The sequence below is a fragment of the Gobius niger genome (genome assembly GCF_951799975.1).
Source record: "Gobius niger genome assembly, chromosome: 13".
Classification (NCBI taxonomy): Eukaryota; Metazoa; Chordata; class Actinopteri; order Gobiiformes; family Gobiidae; genus Gobius; species Gobius niger.
In genome coordinates this window covers 1398158-1420756 of record NC_136864.1, presented here as the reverse complement: position 1 = coordinate 1420756, position 22599 = coordinate 1398158, and the positions used below count along the sequence as shown (strand labels likewise).

The 22599-nt window shown below is 46.4% G+C and overlaps 1 protein-coding gene across 1 annotated transcript in view; it reads right to left on the bottom strand.

Moving 5' to 3' along the window:
* Positions 1 to 22599, bottom strand: part of iqgap3 (IQ motif containing GTPase activating protein 3) — a 56604-nt gene that overhangs the window by 2884 nt on the left and 31121 nt on the right. Inside the window, exons 22-34 of the mRNA XM_079569345.1 lie at positions 16604 to 16812; positions 14388 to 14540; positions 14151 to 14314; positions 13855 to 14079; positions 10223 to 10363; positions 10044 to 10128; positions 9449 to 9681; positions 7685 to 7817; positions 7440 to 7551; positions 7189 to 7318; positions 6931 to 7018; positions 6649 to 6861; positions 647 to 912 (exon numbers count right to left, since the gene is read on the bottom strand). Of these exons, the coding sequence (XP_079425471.1) occupies positions 647 to 912; positions 6649 to 6861; positions 6931 to 7018; positions 7189 to 7318; positions 7440 to 7551; positions 7685 to 7817; positions 9449 to 9681; positions 10044 to 10128; positions 10223 to 10363; positions 13855 to 14079; positions 14151 to 14314; positions 14388 to 14540; positions 16604 to 16812 (2152 nt within the window). The remainder of the gene's footprint in view (positions 1 to 646; positions 913 to 6648; positions 6862 to 6930; positions 7019 to 7188; positions 7319 to 7439; positions 7552 to 7684; positions 7818 to 9448; positions 9682 to 10043; positions 10129 to 10222; positions 10364 to 13854; positions 14080 to 14150; positions 14315 to 14387; positions 14541 to 16603; positions 16813 to 22599) is intronic.

Genomic DNA, 22599 nt, shown 5'->3' with positions numbered 1-22599 from the left:
AGGACCATAGAGGAGCGCGATCCTCACCCATTGGTTTATCTCCAATGTCAAGAAACGTGTGGGGGATAAAAGGGGGATATACTTAGGAAAACGTTGAAATAAAAAAAGGAGAAAAATGAATTGGGAAAAAAAGTGGAATAAAATGGGGGAAGATTGGGATTTTTTTTGGAGGGAAAAAGAGGAAAACTTTGAAAAAATAATTACAAAAATGTAAAAAACAAATATGTAAAAAGGGGTAGGAAAAGTGGGTGTAAAATATTTTTTTTTAAAAGTGCAAAAATGTTGACAAAAAGTTGGATAAATTGGGATTTTTTGTGTGTGTGTGAAAAATTATTATTATTATTTTTTTTTTATGTATTAAAAAAGGGGGTAAATAATGTAGGAAGTTCGTTCTGCCCTGTCATGGTCTGTTCAGGATAATTATCTTTTTAAGGAACAAAGTGATCTACATTTAGACGTTTGCAGCATATTTCTGTATATTTCTGACAGTTATAAGTCAGTCTCTAGTTTGTCGATATACAATGAAAACGAGGATCAGTTTTGCAGGTCTTAGCTTTCAAATGAGGCATTACACCGTTGCCCTCCAGTCGAGAAGCTTTTAGATTTAAGTAAAGCCGAAGTGGAGATACTGGTGAGAGGTTCTTACTGGCTCTGGGGCAGGTCCTCGATCTCCAGCAGCACTCCCTTCTCCTGCAGCCGGGTGGCGCTGTAGCTCAGGGCCTTCCTCTTGCCCTTGCTCTCCTGGTTCTTCTGGCTGGTGAGCTTGTCCAGGCAGGAGGTGGTGTAGTGGCGGTAGAAGTCGATCTGCTCGCTGTGGAAGCTGCTCTTGGCCTGGAGGCTGTTGAGCGTGAGGCGCAGCTTCATTAGCTCCGCCCCTCGCCGCTGGCGCCGCAGACGCTGCTGACGGATGTCCTGCAAAAACAAGCGCTTCAGTATAAGGTACGTATAGTGGACGTACTTTAGCGATCATGCTGAGTATAGCGCCCCCTGTGGTGGACGTAAGTTAGCGATCATGATGAGTATAGCGCCCTCTGTGGTGGACGTACCTTAGTGATCATGCTGAGTATATGTGACAAAAACTAAAAAAAAAAGTCACAAAAATTCCAAAACAAAAAAGTGACAAAAACTCAAAAAAATGTGACAAAAATTCAACAAAAATGTGACAAAAATTCAAAAAAATGTGACAAAAATTCAACAAAAATGTGACAAAAATTCAAAAAAATGTGACAAAAATTCAACTAAAATGTGACAATTTTTTTTTTTTTAAAGTGACAAAAATAAAAAAAAAGTGACAAAAATTCAACAAAAAAGTGACAAAAATTCAACTAAAATGTGACAAACATTTTTTTTTAAAAGTGACAACAACAAAAAAAGTGAATTTTTTTTTTTTTTAAATGTTACAAAAAAAATGTGATAATTTTTTTTTAAAAAAGGGACAAAAATTAAAAAAAAAAATAAGTGACAAAATTTCAACAAAAATGTGACACAACACAGCAATAACGTGAGGAAAAAGATCCGTTTTGTGGGTCTTAGCTTTCAAATGAGGTGTTACACAGACCTTAGTGATCATGCTGAGTATAGCGCCCTCTGTGGTGGACGTACCTTAGTGATCATGCTGAGTATAGCGCTCTCTGTGGTGGACGTACCTTAGTGATCATGCTGAGTATATGTGAGAAAAACTAAAAAAAAAAGTGACAAAAATTCAACAAAAAAGTGACAAAAATTCAACTAAAATGTCACAAAAATTCCCCCCAAAAATGTGACAAAAACTCAAAAAAAAGTGACAAAAATTCAACAAAAATGTGACAAAAATTCAACAAAAATTCAACTAAAATGTGACAATTAAAAAAAAAAAAATGTTTAAAAAAGTGACAAAAAAAAAAAAAAAGTGACAAAAATTAAAAAAAAAAAGGGACAAAAAAAAATAAGTGACAAAATTTCCACAAAAATGTGACACAACACAGCAATAACGTGAGGAAAAAGATCCGTTTTGTGGGTCTTCGCTTTCAAATGAGGTGTTACACAGACCTTAGTGATCATGCTGAGTATAGCGCCCTCTGTGGTGGATGTACCTTAGCGATCATGCTGAGTATAGCGCCCTCTGTGGTGGATGTACCTTAGCGATCATGCTGAGTATAGCGCCCCCTGTGGTGGACGTACCTTAGCAATCATGCTGAGTATAGCGCCCTCTGTGGTGGATGTACCTTAGCGATCATGCTGAGTATAGCGCCCTCTGTGGTGGACGTACCTTAGCGATCATGTTGAGTATAGCGCCCTCTGTGGTGGATGTACCTTAGCGATCATACTGAGGATAGCGCCCTCTGTGGTGGACGTACCTTAGCGATCATGTTGAGTATAGCGCCCTCTGTGGTGGACGTACCTTAGCGATCATGCTGAGTATAGCGCCCTCTGTGGTGGACGTACCTTAGTGATCATACTGAGTATAGCGCCCCCTGTGGTGGACGTACCTTAGCGATCATGCTGAGTATAGCGCCCTCTGTGGTGGACGTACCTTAGTGATCATGCTGAGTATAGCGCCCTCTGTGGTGGACGTACCTTAGTGATCATGCTGAGTATAGCGCCCTCTGTGGTGGACGTACCTTAGTGATCATGCTGAGTATAGCGCCCTCTGTGGTGGACGTACCTTAGCGATCATACTGAGTATAGCGCCCCCTGTGGTGGACGTACCTTAGCGATCATGTTGAGTATAGCGCCCTCTGTGGTGGATGTACCTTAGCGATCATGCTGAGTATAGCGCCCTCTGTGGTGGACGTACCTTAGCGATCATGCTGAGTATAGCGCCCTCTGTGGTGGACGTACCTTAGTGATCATGCTGAGTATAGCGCCCCCTGTGGTGGACGTACCTTAGCGATCATGCTGAGTATAGCGCCCTCTGTGGTGGACGTACCTTAGTGATCATGCTGAGTATAGCGCCCTCTGTGGTGGACGTACCTTAGCGATCATGCTGAGTATAGCGCCCCCTGTGGTGGACGTACCTTAGCGATCATGCTGAGTATAGCGCCCTCTGTGGTGGACGTACCTTAGTGATCATGCTGAGTATAGCGCCCTCTGTGGTGGACGTACCTTAGCGATCATACTGAGTATAGCGCCCCCTGTGGTGGACGTACCTTAGCGATCATGCTGAGTATAGCGCCCTCTGTGGTGGACGTACCTTAGTGATCATGCTGAGTATAGCGCCCTCTGTGGTGGACGTACCTTAGCGATCATGCTGAGTATAGCGCCCTCTGTGGTGGACGTACCTTAGTGATCATACTGAGTATAGCGCCCCCTGTGGTGGACGTACCTTAGCGATCATGCTGAGTATAGCGCCCCCTGTGGTGGACGTACCTTAGCGATCATGCTGAGTATAGCGCCCTCTGTGGTGGATGTACCTTAGCGATCATGCTGAGTATAGCGCCCTCTGTGGTGGACGTACCTTAGCGATCATGCTGAGTATAGCGCCCCCTGTGGTGGACGTACCTTAGCGATCATGTTGAGTATAGCGCCCTCTGTGGTGGATGTACCTTAGCGATCATGCTGAGGATAGCGCCCCCTGTGGTGGACGTACCTTAGCGATCATGCTGAGTATAGCGCCCTCTGTGGTGGACGTACCTTAGTGATCATGCTGAGTATAGCGCCCTCTGTGGTGGACGTACCTTAGCGATCATGCTGAGGATAGCGCCCTCTGTGGTGGATGTACCTTAGCGATCATGCTGAGTATAGCGCCCTCTGTGGTGGACGTACCTTAGTGATCATGCTGAGTATAGCGCCCTCTGTGGTGGACGTACCTTAGCGATCATGCTGAGTATAGCGCCCCCTGTGGTGGACGTACCTTAGCGATCATGCTGAGTATAGCGCCCTCTGTGGTGGACGTACCTTAGCGATCATGCTGAGTATAGCGCCCCCTGTGGTGGACGTACCTTAGCGATCATGCTGAGTATAGCGCCCTCTGTGGTGGATGTACCTTAGCGATCATGCTGAGTATAGCGCCCTCTGTGGTGGACGTACCTTAGCGATCATGCTGAGTATAGCGCCCTCTGTGGTGGACGTACCTTAGCGATCATGCTGAGTATAGCGCCCTCTGTGGTGGACGTACCTTAGCGATCATGCTGAGTATAGCGCCCCCTGTGGTGGACGTACCTTAGCGATCATGCTGAGTATAGCGCCCTCTGTGGTGGACGTACCTTAGCGATCATGCTGAGTATAGCGCCCTCTGTGGTGGACGTACCTTAGCGATCATGCTGAGGATAGCGCCCTCTGTGGTGGACGTACCTTAGCGATCATGCTGAGTATAGCGCCCTCTGTGGTGGACGTACCTTAGTGATCATGCTGAGTATAGCGCCCTCTGTGGTGGACGTACCTTAGCGATCATGCTGAGTATAGCGCCCTCTGTGGTGGACGTACCTTAGCGATCATGCTGAGTATAGCGCCCCCTGTGGTGGACGTACCTTAGCGATCATGCTGAGGATAGCGCCCTCTGTGGTGGACGTACCTTAGCGATCATGCTGAGTATAGCGCCCTCTGTGGTGGACGTACCTTAGCGATCATGCTGAGTATAGCGCCCTCTGTGGTGGACGTACCTTAGCGATCATGTTGAGTATAGCGCCCTCTGTGGTGGACGTACCTTAGCGATCATGCTGAGTATAGCGCCCTCTGTGGTGGACGTACCTTAGCGATCATGCTGAGTATAGCGCCCCCTGTGGTGGACGTACCTTAGCGATCATGCTGAGTATAGCGCCCCCTGTGGTGGACGTACCTTAGCGATCATGCTGAGTATAGCGCCCCCTGTGGTGGACGTACCTTAGCGATCATGCCGAGTATAGCGCCCTCTGTGGTGGACGTACCTTAGCGATCATGTTGAGTATAGCGCCCTCTGTGGTGGACGTACCTTAGCGATCATGCTGAGTATAGCGCCCTCTGTGGTGGACGTACCTTAGCGATCATGCTGAGTATAGCGCCCCCTGTGGTGGACGTACCTTAGCGATCATGCCGAGTATAGCGCCCCCTGTGGTGGACGTACCTTAGCGATCATGCCGAGTATAGCGCCCCCTGTGGTGGACGTACCTTAGCGATCATGCTGAGTATAGCGCCCTCTGTGGTGGACGTACCTTAGCGATCATGCCGAGTATAGCGCCCCCTGTGGTGGACGTACCTTAGCGATCATGTTGAGTATAGCGCCCTCTGTGGTGGACGTACCTTAGCGATCATGCTGAGTATAGCGCCCCCTGTGGTGGACGTACCTTAGTGATCATGCCGAGTATAGCGCCCTCTGTGGTGGACGTACCTTAGCGATCATGCTGAGTATAGCGCCCTCTGTGGTGGACGTACCTTAGTGATCATGTTGAGTATAGCGCCCTCTATGGTGGACGTTCCTTAGCGATCATGCTGAGTATAGCGCCCTCTGTGGTGGACGTACCTTAGCGATCATGTTGAGTATAGCGCCCTCTGTGGTGGACGTACCTTAGCGATCATGCTGAGTATAGCGCCCCCTGTGGTGGACGTACCTTAGCGATCATGTTGAGTATAGCGCCCTCTGTGGTGGACGTACCTTAGCGATCATGCTGAGTATAGCGCCCCCTGTGGTGGACGTACCTTAGCGATCATGCCGAGTATAGCGCCCCCTGTGGTGGACGTACCTTAGCGATCATGCTGAGTATAGCGCCCTCTGTGGTGGACGTACCTTAGTGATCATGTTGAGTATAGCGCCCTCTATGGTGGACGTTCCTTAGCGATCATGCTGAGTATAGCGCCCCCTGTGGTGGACGTACCTTAGCGATCATGTTGAGTATAGCGCCCTCTGTGGTGGACGTACCTTAGTGATCATGTTGAGTATAGCGCCCTCTGTGGTGGACGTACCTTAGCGATCATGCTGAGTATAGCGCCCTCTGTGGTGGACGTACCTTAGCGATCATGCTGAGTATAGCGCCCCCTGTGGTGGACGTTCCTTAGCGATCATGCTGAGTATAGCGCCCTCTGTGGTGGACGTACCTTAGCGATCATGTTGAGTATAGCGCCCTCTGTGGTGGACGTACCTTAGCGATCATGCTGAGTATAGCGCCCCCTGTGGTGGACGTACCTTAGCGATCATGTTGAGTATAGCGCCCTCTGTGGTGGACGTACCTTAGCGATCATGCTGAGTATAGCGCCCCCTGTGGTGGACGTACCTTAGCGATCATGCCGAGTATAGCGCCCCCTGTGGTGGACGTACCTTAGCGATCATGCTGAGTATAGCGCCCTCTGTGGTGGACGTACCTTAGTGATCATGTTGAGTATAGCGCCCTCTATGGTGGACGTTCCTTAGCGATCATGCTGAGTATAGCGCCCCCTGTGGTGGACGTACCTTAGCGATCATGTTGAGTATAGCGCCCTCTGTGGTGGACGTACCTTAGTGATCATGTTGAGTATAGCGCCCTCTATGGTGGACGTTCCTTAGCGATCATGCCGAGTATAGCGCCCCCTGTGGTGGACGTACCTTAGCGATCATACTGAGTATAGCGCCCTCTGTGGTGGACGTACCTTAGCGATCATACTGAGTATAGCGCCCCCTGTGGTGGACGTACCTTAGTGATCATGTTGAGTATAGCGCCCCCTGTGGTGGACGTACCTTAGCGATCATACTGAGGATAGCGCCCTCTGTGGTGGACGTACCTTAGCGATCATGCTGAGGATAGCGCCCTCTGTGGTGGCCGCCTGCAGTGCGCCCTGGGCCTGCAGCTGGCGCAGGTTGCGTTGGACCTTCCTCTTCTTCTGGTCCAGGCTCAGGGCGCTGTTGGCCATCAGGGACTCGTTCCTCTTGAGTTTCTCCGGGGTCCGAGCGTCCTGCCGAGCGCGACTCTGCACCAGCCAGTTATGGTGCGCCACCTGCAGGACGGGAGGAGCTCTTTAGCCGCTCATACCAAACATGTCAGTATTTGTGAAAGAATAAGAGACCTGCTGTTGTGAGGCAGACGAGCGCAGGATCTGGGTCAGAGAGTCTCCAGGCTGAGCTCGGATCACATCGATGATCATCTGCTTTGTGCTGGAAGAGAATCAGAGGCAGAGTGTTAGAGTCAGATGGATCAGGAGTGAGATGTTAGGGTCAGATGGATCAGGAGTGAGATGTCAGGAACAGGCGGATCAGGAGTGAGATGTCAGGAACAGGCGGATCAGGAGTGAGGTGTCAGGGTGCAGACAGAGAGGAAGCCTGACCTGAGCAGCAGTCCTCTGGCGTCCGGATGCTCCTGCTCCTCGTTGAAGATGTCGAACTTGTTGGTCAGAGTCAGAGACACCTCAGTCTTTCCCACATGAGTCAGGTCAGAGTCAGAGCAGCTCTCGTCTCCTACAAACACACGCACACAAGTCTGGTAATATGAGGATATGAGATTCCAGGATAATCGGTGCGTTCTCTAAACGTTCAGCCTGAGGCCGTTGTTTACGGAGTATCACGCTCTCAGTCTGACCTGCAGTTCCGCTGAGCTCCTGTAGGGTGGGCACAGAGCCCAGGTCTCTCAGCAGCGCCCGCAGGGGGTCAGAGGCGTCTGGACTCAGCACGGACAGATGATCCACCAGCAGCTGCACACACAGTGTTATGAGTCTCCTCTCACAGACAGAGTGGCTCAGCAGTTAGACATGTGCACAGACAGAGTGGCTCAGCAGTTAGACATGTGCTCACAGACAGAGTGGCTCAGCAGTTAGACATGTGCACCTGGTGAGTGTTCCGCAGCTCGCTCAGGGAGATGTAGATCACCGGCTTGTTCACATTCAGCAGCTCCGAGTATTCGTCCACACTGAAGCGCTCCTCAGGCTCCGGGACGTCACACACGGCGGCCAGGAACCTCCTGTCACACACAGGACTGTTAGAATACTGTAATATACTATTATACTACTATTATACTACTATAATACTACAGCGGCCAGGAACCTCCTGTCACATACAGGACTGTTAGAATACTGTAATATACTATTATACTACTATTATACTACACTAGGACTATTATACTACTGTAGTATACTACTACGGCGGCCAGGAACCTCCTGTCACACAAAGGGCTGTTAGAATACTGCAGTATACTATTATACTACTATTATACTACTATAATACTACAGCGGCCAGGAAACTCCTGTCACACAGGGCTGTTAGAATACTCTAGTATACTATTATACTACTATTATACTACACTAGGACTATTATACTACTGTAGTATACTACTACGGCGGCCAGGAACCTCCTGTCACACACAGGACTGTTAGAATACTGTAATATACTATTATACTACTATTATACTACTATAATACTACAGCGGCCAGGAAACTCCTGTCACACAGGGCTGTTAGAATACTCTAGTATACTATTATACTACTATTATACTACACTAGGACTATTATACTACTGTAGTATACTACTACGGCGGCCAGGAACCTCCTGTCACACAAAGGGCTGTTAGAATACTGCAGTATACTATTATACTACTATTATACTACTATAATACTACAGCGGCCAGGAAACTCCTGTCACACACAGGGCTGTTATACTACTGTGGTATACTATTATACTACTATTATACTACGGTATAGGGGTGTAACGGTTCACGGGGATGTATTGAACCGTTTCGGTTCGGTTCGGTTCACTTACGTACCGTTTCGATGTATTATTTTCATTAAATAATGTAAATTTATTATTAGCGTCATATTAAGCGCCGCGAAACAAAGTTCCTACGCGAGTTTCCGCACGGACACTATTGAGTGACGTACATTGAAGCTGCACAAGAGAAACGGCATCACGGCAACAGCGAAAGAGAAGCCAGAGCTTGAAGACCCTCCACATCACTACAGTCTCCTGTTTGTCTTTCCGGTTCAAACTCATGACGGGGACAGACAGGTGGATAAATCCAAAGTTGTGCCGACATTGTTCCACGGAGATCGGGTTTGCAGCAGCAACACATCAAACATGTTAACGCACTTAAAACGGCATCATCCGAGTGTGAAAACCACGTCTACTGAAGAAAAGCAGCCTTGTGCAAACACCGCTAACGTCGGCATCAAACACCCCCTGACCGGGCAAAAGCATCACGCCTGGTACAGGTGTTTCATCGCTATGGATTTACGCCATATTCAGCAGTTGAAGGCGCTTTAAGTATTTGATTAAAAGTCTTGAGCCGCTACAATATCCCATCACGTCCGCACTTCAGCCACAAAGTTATACCAGCACTTTATGAAAAAGCTCAAACTGATGTGAACAAGCTGTGAGTGGCGACTGTGTCACTTACTCACAGTATTTACATTTTTATTTTAAATGTTACAAAATGTGTATTTCATTCTAAGAGTGCAATTTATTTAAAATATCACCCAAATGGGTCGCCTTTATTTATTTTATGCAAGAATTCTATTGTGTATTGGCAGCTTTTCAAAAGAAAAAATGTGTTAGTCATCGTCATCATCGTCATCATCGTCGCTGACTCAGCAGACCCACCTGAACTTCTGGTGCGTGTTGGCGATGTACTGGTTGAGCATGCGGACGTGGTACCCGTCGCCGTGGAAACCCTTGTTGGCGGCCGCGTGCTGCAGCATGCGGGCGATGGCGGCCAGCAGGTGGCGCTGCTCCGGAGAGAGGGCGGAGCCGACGGAGCGGTCCAGGACGTCGAAGCCGTCGGGGGCCACAACAGCCGGGTTCATGTAGCGATAGTAGACCAGGTTCCCCACGATCTGCAGAGGAGGAACCAGAGAGGAGCACAGGGTGAGGAGCACAGGGTGAGGAACACAGGGTGAGGAACAGGGTGAGGAACACAGGGTGAGGAACAGGGTGAGGAACAGGGTGAGGAGCACAGGGTGAGGAACAGGGTGAGGAAAAGAGTGAGGAGAACAGGGTGAGGAACACAGGGTGAGGAAAAGAGTGAGGAGAACAGGGTGAGGAACACAGGGTGAGGAACCGGGTGAGGAACAGGGTGAGGAGAACAGAGTGAGGAACAGGGTGAGGAACACAGGGTGAGGAGAACAGGGTGAAGAGAACAGGGTGAGGAACACAGGGTGAGGAACACAGTCACAGGGACGAGCCGACTCAGCCGTACCTTGTAGAGGTCGTCTTCTTTGGCCTGAGGAAACTTCTCCCTCAGAGCGTCGCGCAGAACTTTAGCCGTGTATCTCAGACCATAACTGCAGGACGGAGAGAGGAGAGAGGAGGAGGTGCAGACATCACTCTCAGCTCAGTTATTACTCAAAGACTGTAGTAAATAAATCCTGGACGTACGGCAGCAGGTGCAGGTTGGAGGTGATGGCCTTCATCACGCGGTCCGTCAGGTTCCTCAGGTTCACAATGGCCACGTCGATCCTCCTCTGCACCTCAGGGTGAGACAGCGCCTCCTCCAGGGTCACGTCGTACGGGAGAGAGCTGGAGCAAACAGAGGAGAGAGAACGTGAGGAGAGAGCACATGAGGAGAGAGAACATGAGGAGAGAGAACATGAGGAGAGAGAACATGAGGAGAGAGAACATGAGGAGAGAGAACATGAGGAGAGAGAACATGAGGAGAGAGAACATGAGGAGAGAGCTGGAGAACATGAGGAGAGAGCACATGAGGAGAGAGAACATGAGGAGAGAGCTGGAGAACATGAGGAGAGAGCACATGAGGAGAGAGAACATGAGGAGAGAGAACATGAGGAGAGAGAACATGAGGAGAGAGAACATGAGGAGAGAGAACATGAGGAGAGAGAACATGAGGAGAGAGAACATGAGGAGAGAGAACATGAGGAGAGAGCACATGAGGAGAGAGAACATGAGGAGAGAGAACATGAGGAGAGAGAACATGAGGAGAGAGAACATGAGGAGAGAGAACATGAGGAGAGAGAACATGAGGAGAGAGAACATGAGGAGAGAGAACATGAGGAGAGAGAACATGAGGAGAGAGCTGGAGCAAACAGGAGAGAGAACGTGAGGAGAGAGAACATGAGGAGAGAGCTGGAGCAAACAGGAGAGAGAACGTGAGGAGAGAGAACATGAGGAGAGAGAACATGAGGAGAGAGAACGTGAGGAGAGAGAACATGAGGAGAGAGAACGTGAGGAGAGAAAACATGAGGAGAGAGAACGTGAGGAGAGAGAACGTGAGGAGAGAGAACATGAGGAGAGAGCACATGAGGAGAGAGAACGTGAGGAGAGAGAACATGAGGAGAGAGAACATGAGGAGAGAGAACATGAGGAGAGAGAACATGAGGAGAGAGAACATGAGGAGAGAGAACGTGAGGAGAGAGAACATGAGGAGAGAGAACATGAGGAGAGAGAACATGAGGAGAGAGAACATGAGTAGAGAGAACATGAGGAGAGAGAACATGAGGAGAGAGAACGTGAGGAGAGAGAACATGAGGAGAGAGCTGGAGCAAACAGAGGAGAGAGAACATGAGGAGAGAGAACATGAGGAGAGAGAACATGAGGAGAGAGAACATGAGGAGAGAGAACATGAGGAGAGAGAACATGAGGAGAGAGCTGGAGAACATGAGGAGAGAGAACATGAGGAGAGAGCTGGAGCAAACAGAGGAGAGAGAACATGAGGAGAGAGCACATGAGGAGAGAGCTGGAGCAAACAGAGGAGAGAGAACATGAGGAGAGAGAACATGAGGAGAGAGCTGGAGCAAACAGAGGAGAGAGAACATGAGGAGAGAGAACATGAGGAGAGAGAACATGAGGAGAGAGAACATGAGGAGAGAGAACATGAGGAGAGAGAACATGAGGAGAGAGAACATGAGGAGAGAGAACATGAGGAGAGAGAACGTGAGGAGAGAGAACATGAGGAGAGAGAACATGAGGAGAGAGAACATGAGGAGAGAGAACATGAGGAGAGAGAACATGAGGAGAGAGAACATGAGGAGAGAGAACATGAGGAGAGAGAACATGAGGAGAGAGAACATGAGGAGAGAGAACATGAGGAGAGAGAACATGAGGAGAGAGAACGTGAGGAGAGAGAACATGAGGAGAGAGCTGGAGCAAACAGAGGAGAGAGAACATGAGGAGAGAGAACATGAGGAGAGAGAACATGAGGAGAGAGAACATGAGGAGAGAGAACATGAGGAGAGAGAACGTGAGGAGAGAGAACATGAGGAGAGAGAACGTGAGGAGAGAGAACATGAGGAGAGAGAACGTGAGGAGAGAGAACATGAGGAGAGAGAACGTGAGGAGAGAGAACATGAGGAGAGAGAACGTGAGGAGAGAGAACGTGAGGAGAGAGCTGGAGCACATGAGGAGAGAGAACATGAGGAGAGAGAACGTGAGGAGAGAGAACGTGAGGAGAGAGCTGGAGCACATGAGGAGAGAGAACATGAGGAGAGAGAACATGAGGAGAGAGAACATGAGGAGAGAGAACATGAGGAGAGAGCTGGAGAACATGAGGAGAGAGAACATGAGGAGAGAGAACATGAGGAGAGAGCTGGAGAACATGAGGAGAGAGAACATGAGGAGAGAGCACATGAGGAGAGAGAACATGAGGAGAGAGAACATGAGGAGAGAGAACATGAGGAGAGAGAACATGAGGAGAGAGAACATGAGGAGAGAGAACATGAGGAGAGAGAACATGAGGAGAGAGCACATGAGGAGAGAGAACATGAGGAGAGAGCACATGAGGAGAGAGAACATGAGGAGAGAGAACATGAGGAGAGAGAACATGAGGAGAGAGAACATGAGGAGAGAGAACATGAGGAGAGAGAACATGAGGAGAGAGCTGGAGCAAACAGAGGAGAGAGAACATGAGGAGAGAGCTGGAGCAAACAGAGGAGAGAGAACATGAGGAGAGAGAACATGAGGAGAGAGAACATGAGGAGAGAGCTGGAGAACATGAGGAGAGAGAACATGAGGAGAGAGCACATGAGGAGAGAGCTGGAGCAAACAGAGGAGAGAGAACATGAGGAGAGAGAACATGAGGAGAGAGCTGGAGCAAACAGAGGAGAGAGAACATGAGGAGAGAGAACATGAGGAGAGAGAACATGAGGAGAGAGCTGGAGAACATGAGGAGAGAGAACATGAGGAGAGAGCACATGAGGAGAGAGCTGGAGAACATGAGGAGAGAGAACATGAGGAGAGAGCACATGAGGAGAGAGCTGGAGAACATGAGGAGAGAGAACATGAGGAGAGAGCTGGAGCAAACAGAGGAGAGAGAACATGAGGAGAGAGAACATGAGGAGAGAGAACATGAGGAGAGAGCTGGAGAACATGAGGAGAGAGAACATGAGGAGAGAGAACATGAGGAGAGAGAACATGAGGAGAGAGAACATGAGGAGAGAGAACATGAGGAGAGAGAACATGAGGAGAGAGAACATGAGGAGAGAGAACATGAGGAGAGAGAACATGAGGAGAGAGCACATGAGGAGAGAGAACATGAGGAGAGAGAACATGAGGAGAGAGAACATGAGGAGAGAGCAGGAGAACATGAGGAGAGAGCACATGAGGAGAGAGAACATGAGGAGAGAGCACATGAGGAGAGAGAACATGAGGAGAGAGAACATGAGGAGAGAGAACATGAGGAGAGAGCACATGAGGAGAGAGAACATGAGGAGAGAGAACATGAGGAGAGAGAACATGAGGAGAGAGCACATGAGGAGAGAGAACATGAGGAGAGAGAACATGAGGAGAGAGAACATGAGGAGAGAGAACATGAGGAGAGAGAACATGAGGAGAGAGAACATGAGGAGAGAGAACATGAGGAGAGAGAACATGAGGAGAGAGCTGGAGCACATGAGGAGAGAGAACGTGAGGAGAGAGCTGGAGCAAACAGAGGAGAGAGAACATGTGGAGAGAGCTGGAGAACATGAGGAGAGAGAACATGAGGAGAGAGAACATGAGGAGAGAGAACATGAGGAGAGAGCTGGCCGGTCTCCCCTCTTGGTCCCGGTCTGACTCACCTCTTGGTCCCGGTCTGGGTCTCCGTCTGGTTGACCCAGGCCTTGTAGACCTCCAGAGGGTCCGTCCTGATGCTGAGGTTCTGCTCCAGCAGCAGCTCCTTCAGCGCCGGCCCCAGAGCCTCCCTCAGGGCGTTGTGTCCGCGGGCGTGACGGTAGAAGTTCACCAACATCTTAATGACCGTGGGGTTTCCTCTCACCACGTCCTGAGGGTGCTCCACCTTCAGCCTGGAAACATCACACAGTCTTCAGAGGGAGCACTGGAGACACGCGTCCATGTTCTCGGGAGCGGCACGTGCCTGATCTCGTATCGCAGCGCCTGAGTGAAGAGCTGCAGCAGGAGGAAGGCCTCTCTCCGGTCTGAGCCGTAGTTAAACAGACTGAAGACCAGCATCTCCATGAAGGCCGTGGACCTGCTCTGAGGCATGAGGAACACCAGCTGGGCCAGGTACCGCGGCTCGGTCTGGAAGAGAGGAGGTCACATGGTCACAGCGGCCCCGCCCTGGCCTCTGCGGGCGGGGGGGGGGGGGTCGTACCTGCAGCAGGTAGAAGAGGTGCTGATAGGCCTCCAGACGCTCCCGGCGCTCGCGGTTCAGAGCCTTCAGGCCTTTGCTCTTCTCCAGGTCCATCATGTCACACAGCTGCTCCTTGTTCTTCTTGGTCAGCTTCTTACAGTGAGACGCCACCTCCTAAAGACACAGGTGTAGCTTCATGCTGTCACTTTGAAGGTCAGAAGTTGGAGAATTCAAACACCGAGCTAGTGCTCACCTGGACAGTGGCGCGGTTGCGGACACTTTTTTGCTGGATTTTTTGTCATTTTTAGCAGGATTTTTTTCTTTCTTTTTTTTGCTGGATTATTGTCATTTTTTTCCTGAATTTTTGTCATTTTTTCCCTGAATGTTTGCCACTTTTTTGCTGGATTTTTGTCACTTTTTTGCTGGATTTTTGTCACTTTTTTGCTGGATTTTTGTCTTTTTTTTTCTGGATTTTTGTCACATTTTTGCTGGATTTTTGTCACTTTTTTCTGTATTTTTGCCTTTTTTTAATGTATTTTTGTCTTTTTTTTTTGCTAGATTTTTGTCACTATTTTGCTGGATTTTTGTCACATTTTTGCAGGATTTTTGTCACTTTTTTGCTAGATTTTTGTCACTTTTTTGCTAGATTTTTGTCACTTTTATGCTGGATTTTTGTCACTTTTTTGTTGGATTTTTGTCATTTTTTGCTGGATTTTTGTCACTTTTTGCTGGATTTTTGTCACTTTTTTGCTGGATTTTTGTCACTTTTTTGCTGGATTTTTGTCACTTTTTTTGCTGGATTTTTGTCACTTTTTTTGCTGGATTTTTGACATTTTTTGCTGGATTTTTGTCTTTTTTTTTTGCTGGATTTTTGTCTTTTTTTTTTTGCTGGATTTTTCTCACTTTTTTACTGGATTTTTGTCTTTTTTCTGCTGTATTTTTGTCACTTTTTTGCTGTATTTTTGTCACTTTTTTGCTGTATTTTTGTCACTTTTTTTGCTGTATTTTTGACATTTTTTGCTGTATTTTTGACATTTTTTTGTTGGATTTTTGTCACTTTTTGCTGGATTTTTGTCTTTTTTTTTGCTGGATTTTTGTCACTTTTTTGCTGTATTTTTGTCACTTTTTTGCTGTATTTTTGTCACTTTTTTTGCTGTATTTTTGACATTTTTTGCTGTATTTTTGACATTTTTTTGTTGAATTTTTGACATTTTTTTGTTGGATTTTTGTCTTTTTTTTTGCTGGATTTTTGTCTTTTTTTTTTTGCTGGATTTTTGTCACTTTTTTACTGGATTTTTGTCTTTTTTCTGCTGGATTTTTGTCACTTTTTTGCTGGATTTTTGTCATTTTCTGATGGATTATTGTCACTTTTTTTTTTTTGCTGGATTTTTGTCTTTTTTTTGCTGGATTTTTGTCTTTTTTTTTGCTGGATTTTTGTCTTTTTTTTGCTGGATTTTTGTCATTTTCTGATGGATTATTGTCACTTTTTTTGCTGGATTTTTGTCTTTTTTTTGCTGTATTTTTCTCACTTTTTTACTGGATTTTTGTCTTTTTTCTGCTGTATTTTTGTCACTTTTTTGCTGTATTTTTGTCACTTTTTTGCTGTATTTTTGTCACTTTTTTTGCTGTATTTTTGACATTTTTTGCTGTATTTTTGACATTTTTTTGTTGGATTTTTGTCACTTTTTGCTGGATTTTTGTCTTTTTTTTTGCTGGATTTTTGTCACTTTTTTGCTGTATTTTTGTCACTTTTTTGCTGTATTTTTGTCACTTTTTTTGCTGTATTTTTGACATTTTTTGCTGTATTTTTGACATTTTTTTGTTGGATTTTTGACATTTTTTTGTTGGATTTTTGTCTTTTTTTTTGCTGGATTTTTGTCTTTTTTTTTTTGCTGGATTTTTGTCACTTTTTTACTGGATTTTTGTCTTTTTTCTGCTGGATTTTTGTCATTTTCTGATGGATTATTGTCACTTTTTTTTTTTTGCTGGATTTTTGTCTTTTTTTTGCTGGATTTTTGTCTTTTTTTTTGCTGGATTTTTGTCTTTTTTTTGCTGGATTTTTGTCATTTTCTGATGGATTATTGTCACTTTTTTTGCTGGATAATTGTCACTTTTTTTTTGCTGGATTATTGTCACTTTTTTGCTGGATTTTTGTCTTTTTTCTGCTGGATTTTTGTCACTTTTTTGCTGGATTTCTTTTTCTTTTTTTTTTTTTTAAACACTGAGCTTGTTCTCACCTGGACAGTGGCGCGGTTGCGGACCAAGAGCCCGATCTTCAGGTCCATCAGGTCCAGGTCGCTCTCCAGCTGCTTGTTGAAGCGGATGGACCTCACCACTTCCTGCCGCACCCGCAGAAGCTCCGCCTCCTCCGCGATGTCGGCGCCGGACAGCTCCAGCAGGTGAGCGAACTTCCTGATGACGCGCAGAGGGGGCGTGGCCGAGTGCACTGAGGGAGAAACACGGCTCAGGATCGACACAACAGTGAAAGCTCTTCATGGTCAGTGTAGAGGCCAAAGTACAATTCATTATAATTTAAGTAAGAATTTATGTTAAAGGGCTAAACAAGATAATTTAGAATTTCATTAAGTTCATGTAATAGTTTAAAACATTAAAAAAAATGCTAAAATTCATGTGCTTACAATATTTAGTACATATGGATAAAAAGGTGTACTGCCCCTTTAAGATCAGGCCCGCTCCGGTGACCTTACGTTGATTCTCTGTTTTATTGATTATTCAGAACTTGAGAGCTGTGGAAGCGAACGGTTTTCTTACCTGCAACTATAGCATATAGGAATCTTTATTTTTTGAGCCAATGTTTCTTTTTTTGTAACACTGAAATAAACAGTGATGTTTTATCTTTTAAACAACGTTTCCGTGGTGGATATGTGGAACTGTTTTTCTGAGATAAGAAACTACACTGGACAAACTTTGGCTCACTTGGAGTGCTGTAGTAGTATTGTAAGCCATCGCACATCTCAAGATTTCAAACCTCTACATTAGTAAGAAAACCTGCTTGACATTGGACATCAAGACTTTGAAGAGGTTTGTGGAAAGTGGAACATGAATGAAGGTTCAACGAGGGACTTTCGCAACAACACATCATGCGCTGCGCTCGTGGCTGGCGAGTGTCAATTGGATCGTTAACGAGCTCATCGCGGAGACTTGACTGTGGCAAGTAAAAAAAAAGAAAAAAGAAAAAGCGGACTGACTATCAAGCAATGATGACGGAGACAGGGGCAAAAGACACGGTAAGCCCAACTGTGGAAAAGCGTGTGGTTAGACCAACACTTAAAGCATTGGAACATAATCTGCATATAAAAATAAGCTCCAGAAGAGCCATCCTAGGACAGCTTACTGAGAAAAGGAATGAATTGCATACTTTAATGGATGATGATGCAAATGTGGAAATCATAGAAAGGGAATTGTTGCCCAAGTATGAAACTTTGATACAGGAATTCAATAAAATAAATGAGGATGTTAAAGACCTATTGTGCCAGATTGATAGTCAAGAGAATGTGATCACAGATCAAAGAGATTGGTTTGAGCCAAAAAACGTGGAGCACAGAGAATTTGTGCAAGAAGTGATTGCATGGATACACAATGCAATACGACGCAGAGAAGAGGCTAACCGGGTTTGTGAAGACGTAAATCCCGAAGATAGTAGGTCAGACACATCCAGGAAGTCTAGAAAATCTAAGTCTGTCTCTGTTATTTCTGCAACATCGTCAGCTCGCGCTGAACGACTAAAGGTTGAACTGGAGAGAGCTACTTTGTTAGCCAAGTCAGCTACATTGAAGGAAAAACAGGCTTTAGAGGAGTGTGAACTACAGCTCAAGGTTAAAAAAGAACAGTTGAAGCTACAGGCAGAGCTCGCTGCATCGGACGCACAACTAGACGTGTTGAGAAGATATGAAAGTTTAGATGCGTCAAGTAGAACCAAAGGCAGCAGGGTGGATGTATTAATATCTGCTCCAAAGATGCGTGATGTCAGCCAAATCCAGAGCAATGTAGCCAGCATTGGAACTCAGCATAGCCATTCTAGTGGAAGAGGCGCAGATGCTATACAAGTTCCCAATACTTCAGTTGACAATTCTGTAAATAGGTCTACAGATAATCTGGTTGCTGTCATGCAACGCCAAAACGACATCACTGAAAGCATAATAAAGCAACAAAGGCTATCTACATTGCCATCACCGAACATTCCCGTTTTCAAGGGAGATCCATTGGAACACCGTCTCTTCATTAGAGCCTTTGAGCACCGCATAGAAAGCAAGACTGAAAACAGCAAGGATCGGCTCTACTATTTAGAGCAGCACACTAATGGGCGGCCTAACGACTTGGTGCGTAGCTGTTTTCACATGGATCCAGATCAGGGTTATCCTGAAGCCAAGAGACTGCTAAAAGAACGCTTTGGTGACAAATATAAGGTTTCCATGGCATATCTTGACAAGGCTTTAAACTGGCCTACCATTAAATCAGATGATGCCAAGGCACTTGAAGCATACGCTCTCTTTCTAACAAGCTGTAATAGCGCAATGTCAGATCTAGAGTACTTAGAGGAGATGGAAAATGCTGCCAACATGCGCACGGTTATCTCAAAGCTCCCATATAGGCTGAGAGAGAGATTCCGGAGTGTCGCCATAGACATTCAAAAAAAGCAAGATCGCCGGACGAAGTTTAAAGACGTAGTGTCATTCGTCAACACTCAGGCTGAAATGGCAGCCCATCCAGTGTTTGGTGAAATCACAGGACAAACAAGACGCCTGACTGAAAGTTCAAGTGGAAAGAAAAATGTTACAGCACTAGCCATTGAAGTAAAGGAACAGAAAGCTGAGAAAAATGCTGCTGGTTCGCAGAACAAGAAAGCTAAGGAGAAGGGAACAAACAAGGACAAAGCTTTTATGAAACCTTGTATCTTCTGTCAGGGAGATCATATTATGGAACAGTGCAAAAAACTTCAGAGAAAGCTGCACAAAGAAAAGCTTGAATTCCTTAAAAGCAAAGGACTTTGCTTCAGTTGTCTTATAGAAGGACATATGAGTAACGCCTGTGAAGAAAAGAAGAGTTGTCAGATATGTTCAGCAACACACCCTACGCTCTTACACTTTAATCAGAAACCTAAAGACTTACCAAAGGAAGAGGCTTCTAAGGAGGAGCCTAGAGAGTCTTCAAAGGAAGAGCAAACTGTTGTCAGTGGATTTGTGGCTGCAGGAGAAGCATGCTCTCAGACTGGGGCCGGGGGTATAGGTTGCGTTCTCGCTATTGTTCCCGTGAAAGTGAAGGCAAAGAAAGGCAACAAGGTGCTGACTTGTTATGCATTCCTAGATCCAGGGAGTAACGCCTCATTCTGCACTAACAAGCTGGCAAACGACCTTCACCTGCAAGGAAAAAATGTGAACATCCTACTCACCACTATGGGAGACCAAAAGACAGTTGTGTGCAAAGCTGTGCCAGACCTAGAGGTGAGTAGCTTAGAAGGTGACGACTTTATCGAGCTTACAGGTGTGTTTGCACAAAAGGTTATCCCTGCAAGTAAAGAAAACATTCCAACTCAAGAAGACGTGGATAGGTGGCCACATCTACAAGGTGTACGAATTCCATCTATCGATGCGGATGTCGGTCTTCTTATTGGGACTGATGTGGCAAAGGCTTTGGAGCCAGCAGAAGTAATCCGCAGTGTCAAGGATGGGCCGTATGCTGTACGCACAGCTTTAGGATGGACAGTAAACGGGCCACTGCGTGAAAACATCAAATGCTGGACAAAGAATGGATTCCCGCAGATCCAGACGAATCGGATCTCAGTGGCTCGACTTGACGAATTGTGGACTCAGCAATTCAAGTATGATTTTCCAGAGCAGGCTCCAGGAGAGCAGTCAGAGATGTCTAAGGAGGACCAACTGTTTATGGACAGAGTCTCCAAATCGGCAAAGCTGGTCAATGGCCACTACTCTATTGGTCTGCCGTTAAAAAATAAAGACGTAAAAATGCCTAACAACAGAGCAATGGCAGAGCAACGAGCGCTCAACATGAAAAGGAAGTTTCAGAGAAATCAGAAGTTCAAGGAGGACTATGTCAGCTTCATGAATGATGTGATTAAGAAGAGCTACGCTGTAAAGGTTCCAGATGAAGAACTGAATCGGAATGATGGAAAGGTGTGGTTTATTCCGCATCACGGTGTCTACCACCCTAAGAAGCACAAAATGCGCGTGGTATTCGACGGTGGTGCTACATATCTAGGAACCACACTCAATGTACAGTTACTGCAAGGGCCTAACATGACAAGCAGTCTGGTTGGTGTCTTATCTAGATTCCGCCATGAGCGAGTGGCAATCATGGCGGACGTGGAATCAATGTTCCATCAGGTTAAAGTCCCACCAGAAGATGCTGACCTCCTCAGGTTTTTGTGGTGGCCAGATGGTGACGTCTCAAAGGAACTGCAAGAGTACAGAATGGAGGTACACTTGTTTGGAGCCACCTCCTCACCAAGCTGCGCAAGTTACGCATTGAGAAGGTGTGCCGAAGACAACAAGAACACGTTTGATGCAGCAGTAGTCGATACAGTCTTGAATAATTTTTATGTAGACGATTTATTGACATCAGTTGCCACTGAACAAGAAGCAGTCAAACTACTCCAAGACCTGAAAGCTATCTGTCAAACAGGAGGATTTAGACTGACAAAGTGGACAACCAACAGTCGAAGTGTGCTGTTGAACATTCCACTTGAGGACCGGGCTACAGAAGTCAAAGATCTTGATTTTGACCAGGATGCACTCTCCGTTAAGAGAGCTTTGGGAGTACAGTGGTGTATCCGGTCAGATCAGTTCAAGTATCACGTGAACATAGAGCAGAAGCCTCTCACCAGGAGAGGAATCCTGTCTACGATGAGTTCAGTCTACGACCCACTGGGAATGTTGTCACCAGTCATACTGCCTGCTAAAAACATCCTGCAAGAGTTATGTAGACTAAGATCAGGTTGGGGTGACATCGTTCCAGAACACCTTGCACAACAATGGATGAAGTGGACTGAAGAAATTCAACAGCTCACTGACTTTGGAGTGGCTCGGTGCTTTAAGCCACCTGAGTTTGGAAAAACAGTGCAAGCTCGGCTGCATCACTTTTCCGACGCATGCGAAACAGGCTACGGTATTGTTACTTACCTAGTCCAGAAGAACAGCAGTAACCAAATACACTGCTCATTTGTCTTGGGAAAGGCAAGGGTTACCCCTCTTAAACCAACAACTATTCCTCGGTTGGAGCTAACGGCGGCTGCCTTAGCTGTAAAGGTGGATGTCATGCTAAAGAAGGAACTGCAGTTGCCACTGTCAGATTCCAGGTTTTGGACGGATAGTACTGCTGTACTCAAGTACATAGCAAATGAGAACATCAGATTTAAGACGTTTGTGGCAAACAGGATTGCCATGATCTTACAAGCATCAAAAGTGCAGCAATGGAGCTACGTCAACACTCTGTTGAATCCTGCCGACTATGCTTCCAGGGGACAAAGGGTGAATGTCTTCATGAAGAACAAAGTCTGGATTGCAGGGCCTGCGTTCCTCAATAAACCAGAAAGGGAATGGTCAGGCAGGCATGATCATCTTGAAGAGCTCACAGCTGATGATCCTGAGGTCAAGAAAGGCATACTCATTAATGCTATAAGAGCAGAAGCAAGCACTGATGCAATGCAACAACTGATTCAATACTACTCTTCATGGATACATCTCAAGAAGGCTATGGCCTGGCTTACACGACTCAAGGGAACCCTACTGGACCTGTCAAGAAAGAGAAAGGAGATAAATGGCTTGTACAGTGATCAACAACGAGTGAACAGGGAGATGTTGAGCTACAAAAGGAGTCTCAAACAGACTTACCTGACTGTGGACGATCTGCGACAAGCTGAGATGGATATCGTTAGCTATTGTCAGCAGAGTTGGTTCCAGGAGGAGATATCTGCTCTTTGAAGAAAAGATTCCATCAAGAAGAGTAGTCGAATCCTCAGACTGAATCCGCAACTTGAAGACGAAATCCTTCGTGTTGGGGGGAGGCTCAGTCGAGCATCCATGCCAGCTGAAGCCAAGCACCCTATGATCCTCCCTAAGAACAATCATGTGGCTGATCTGATTCTCCAAGATGCACATGAGCGGCTGGGACATAGTGGACGTAATCATGTCTTGTCTTATGTACGTCAAAGGTACTGGATTATCGATGCTCCCTCATCAATCAGAAGAATGTTGTC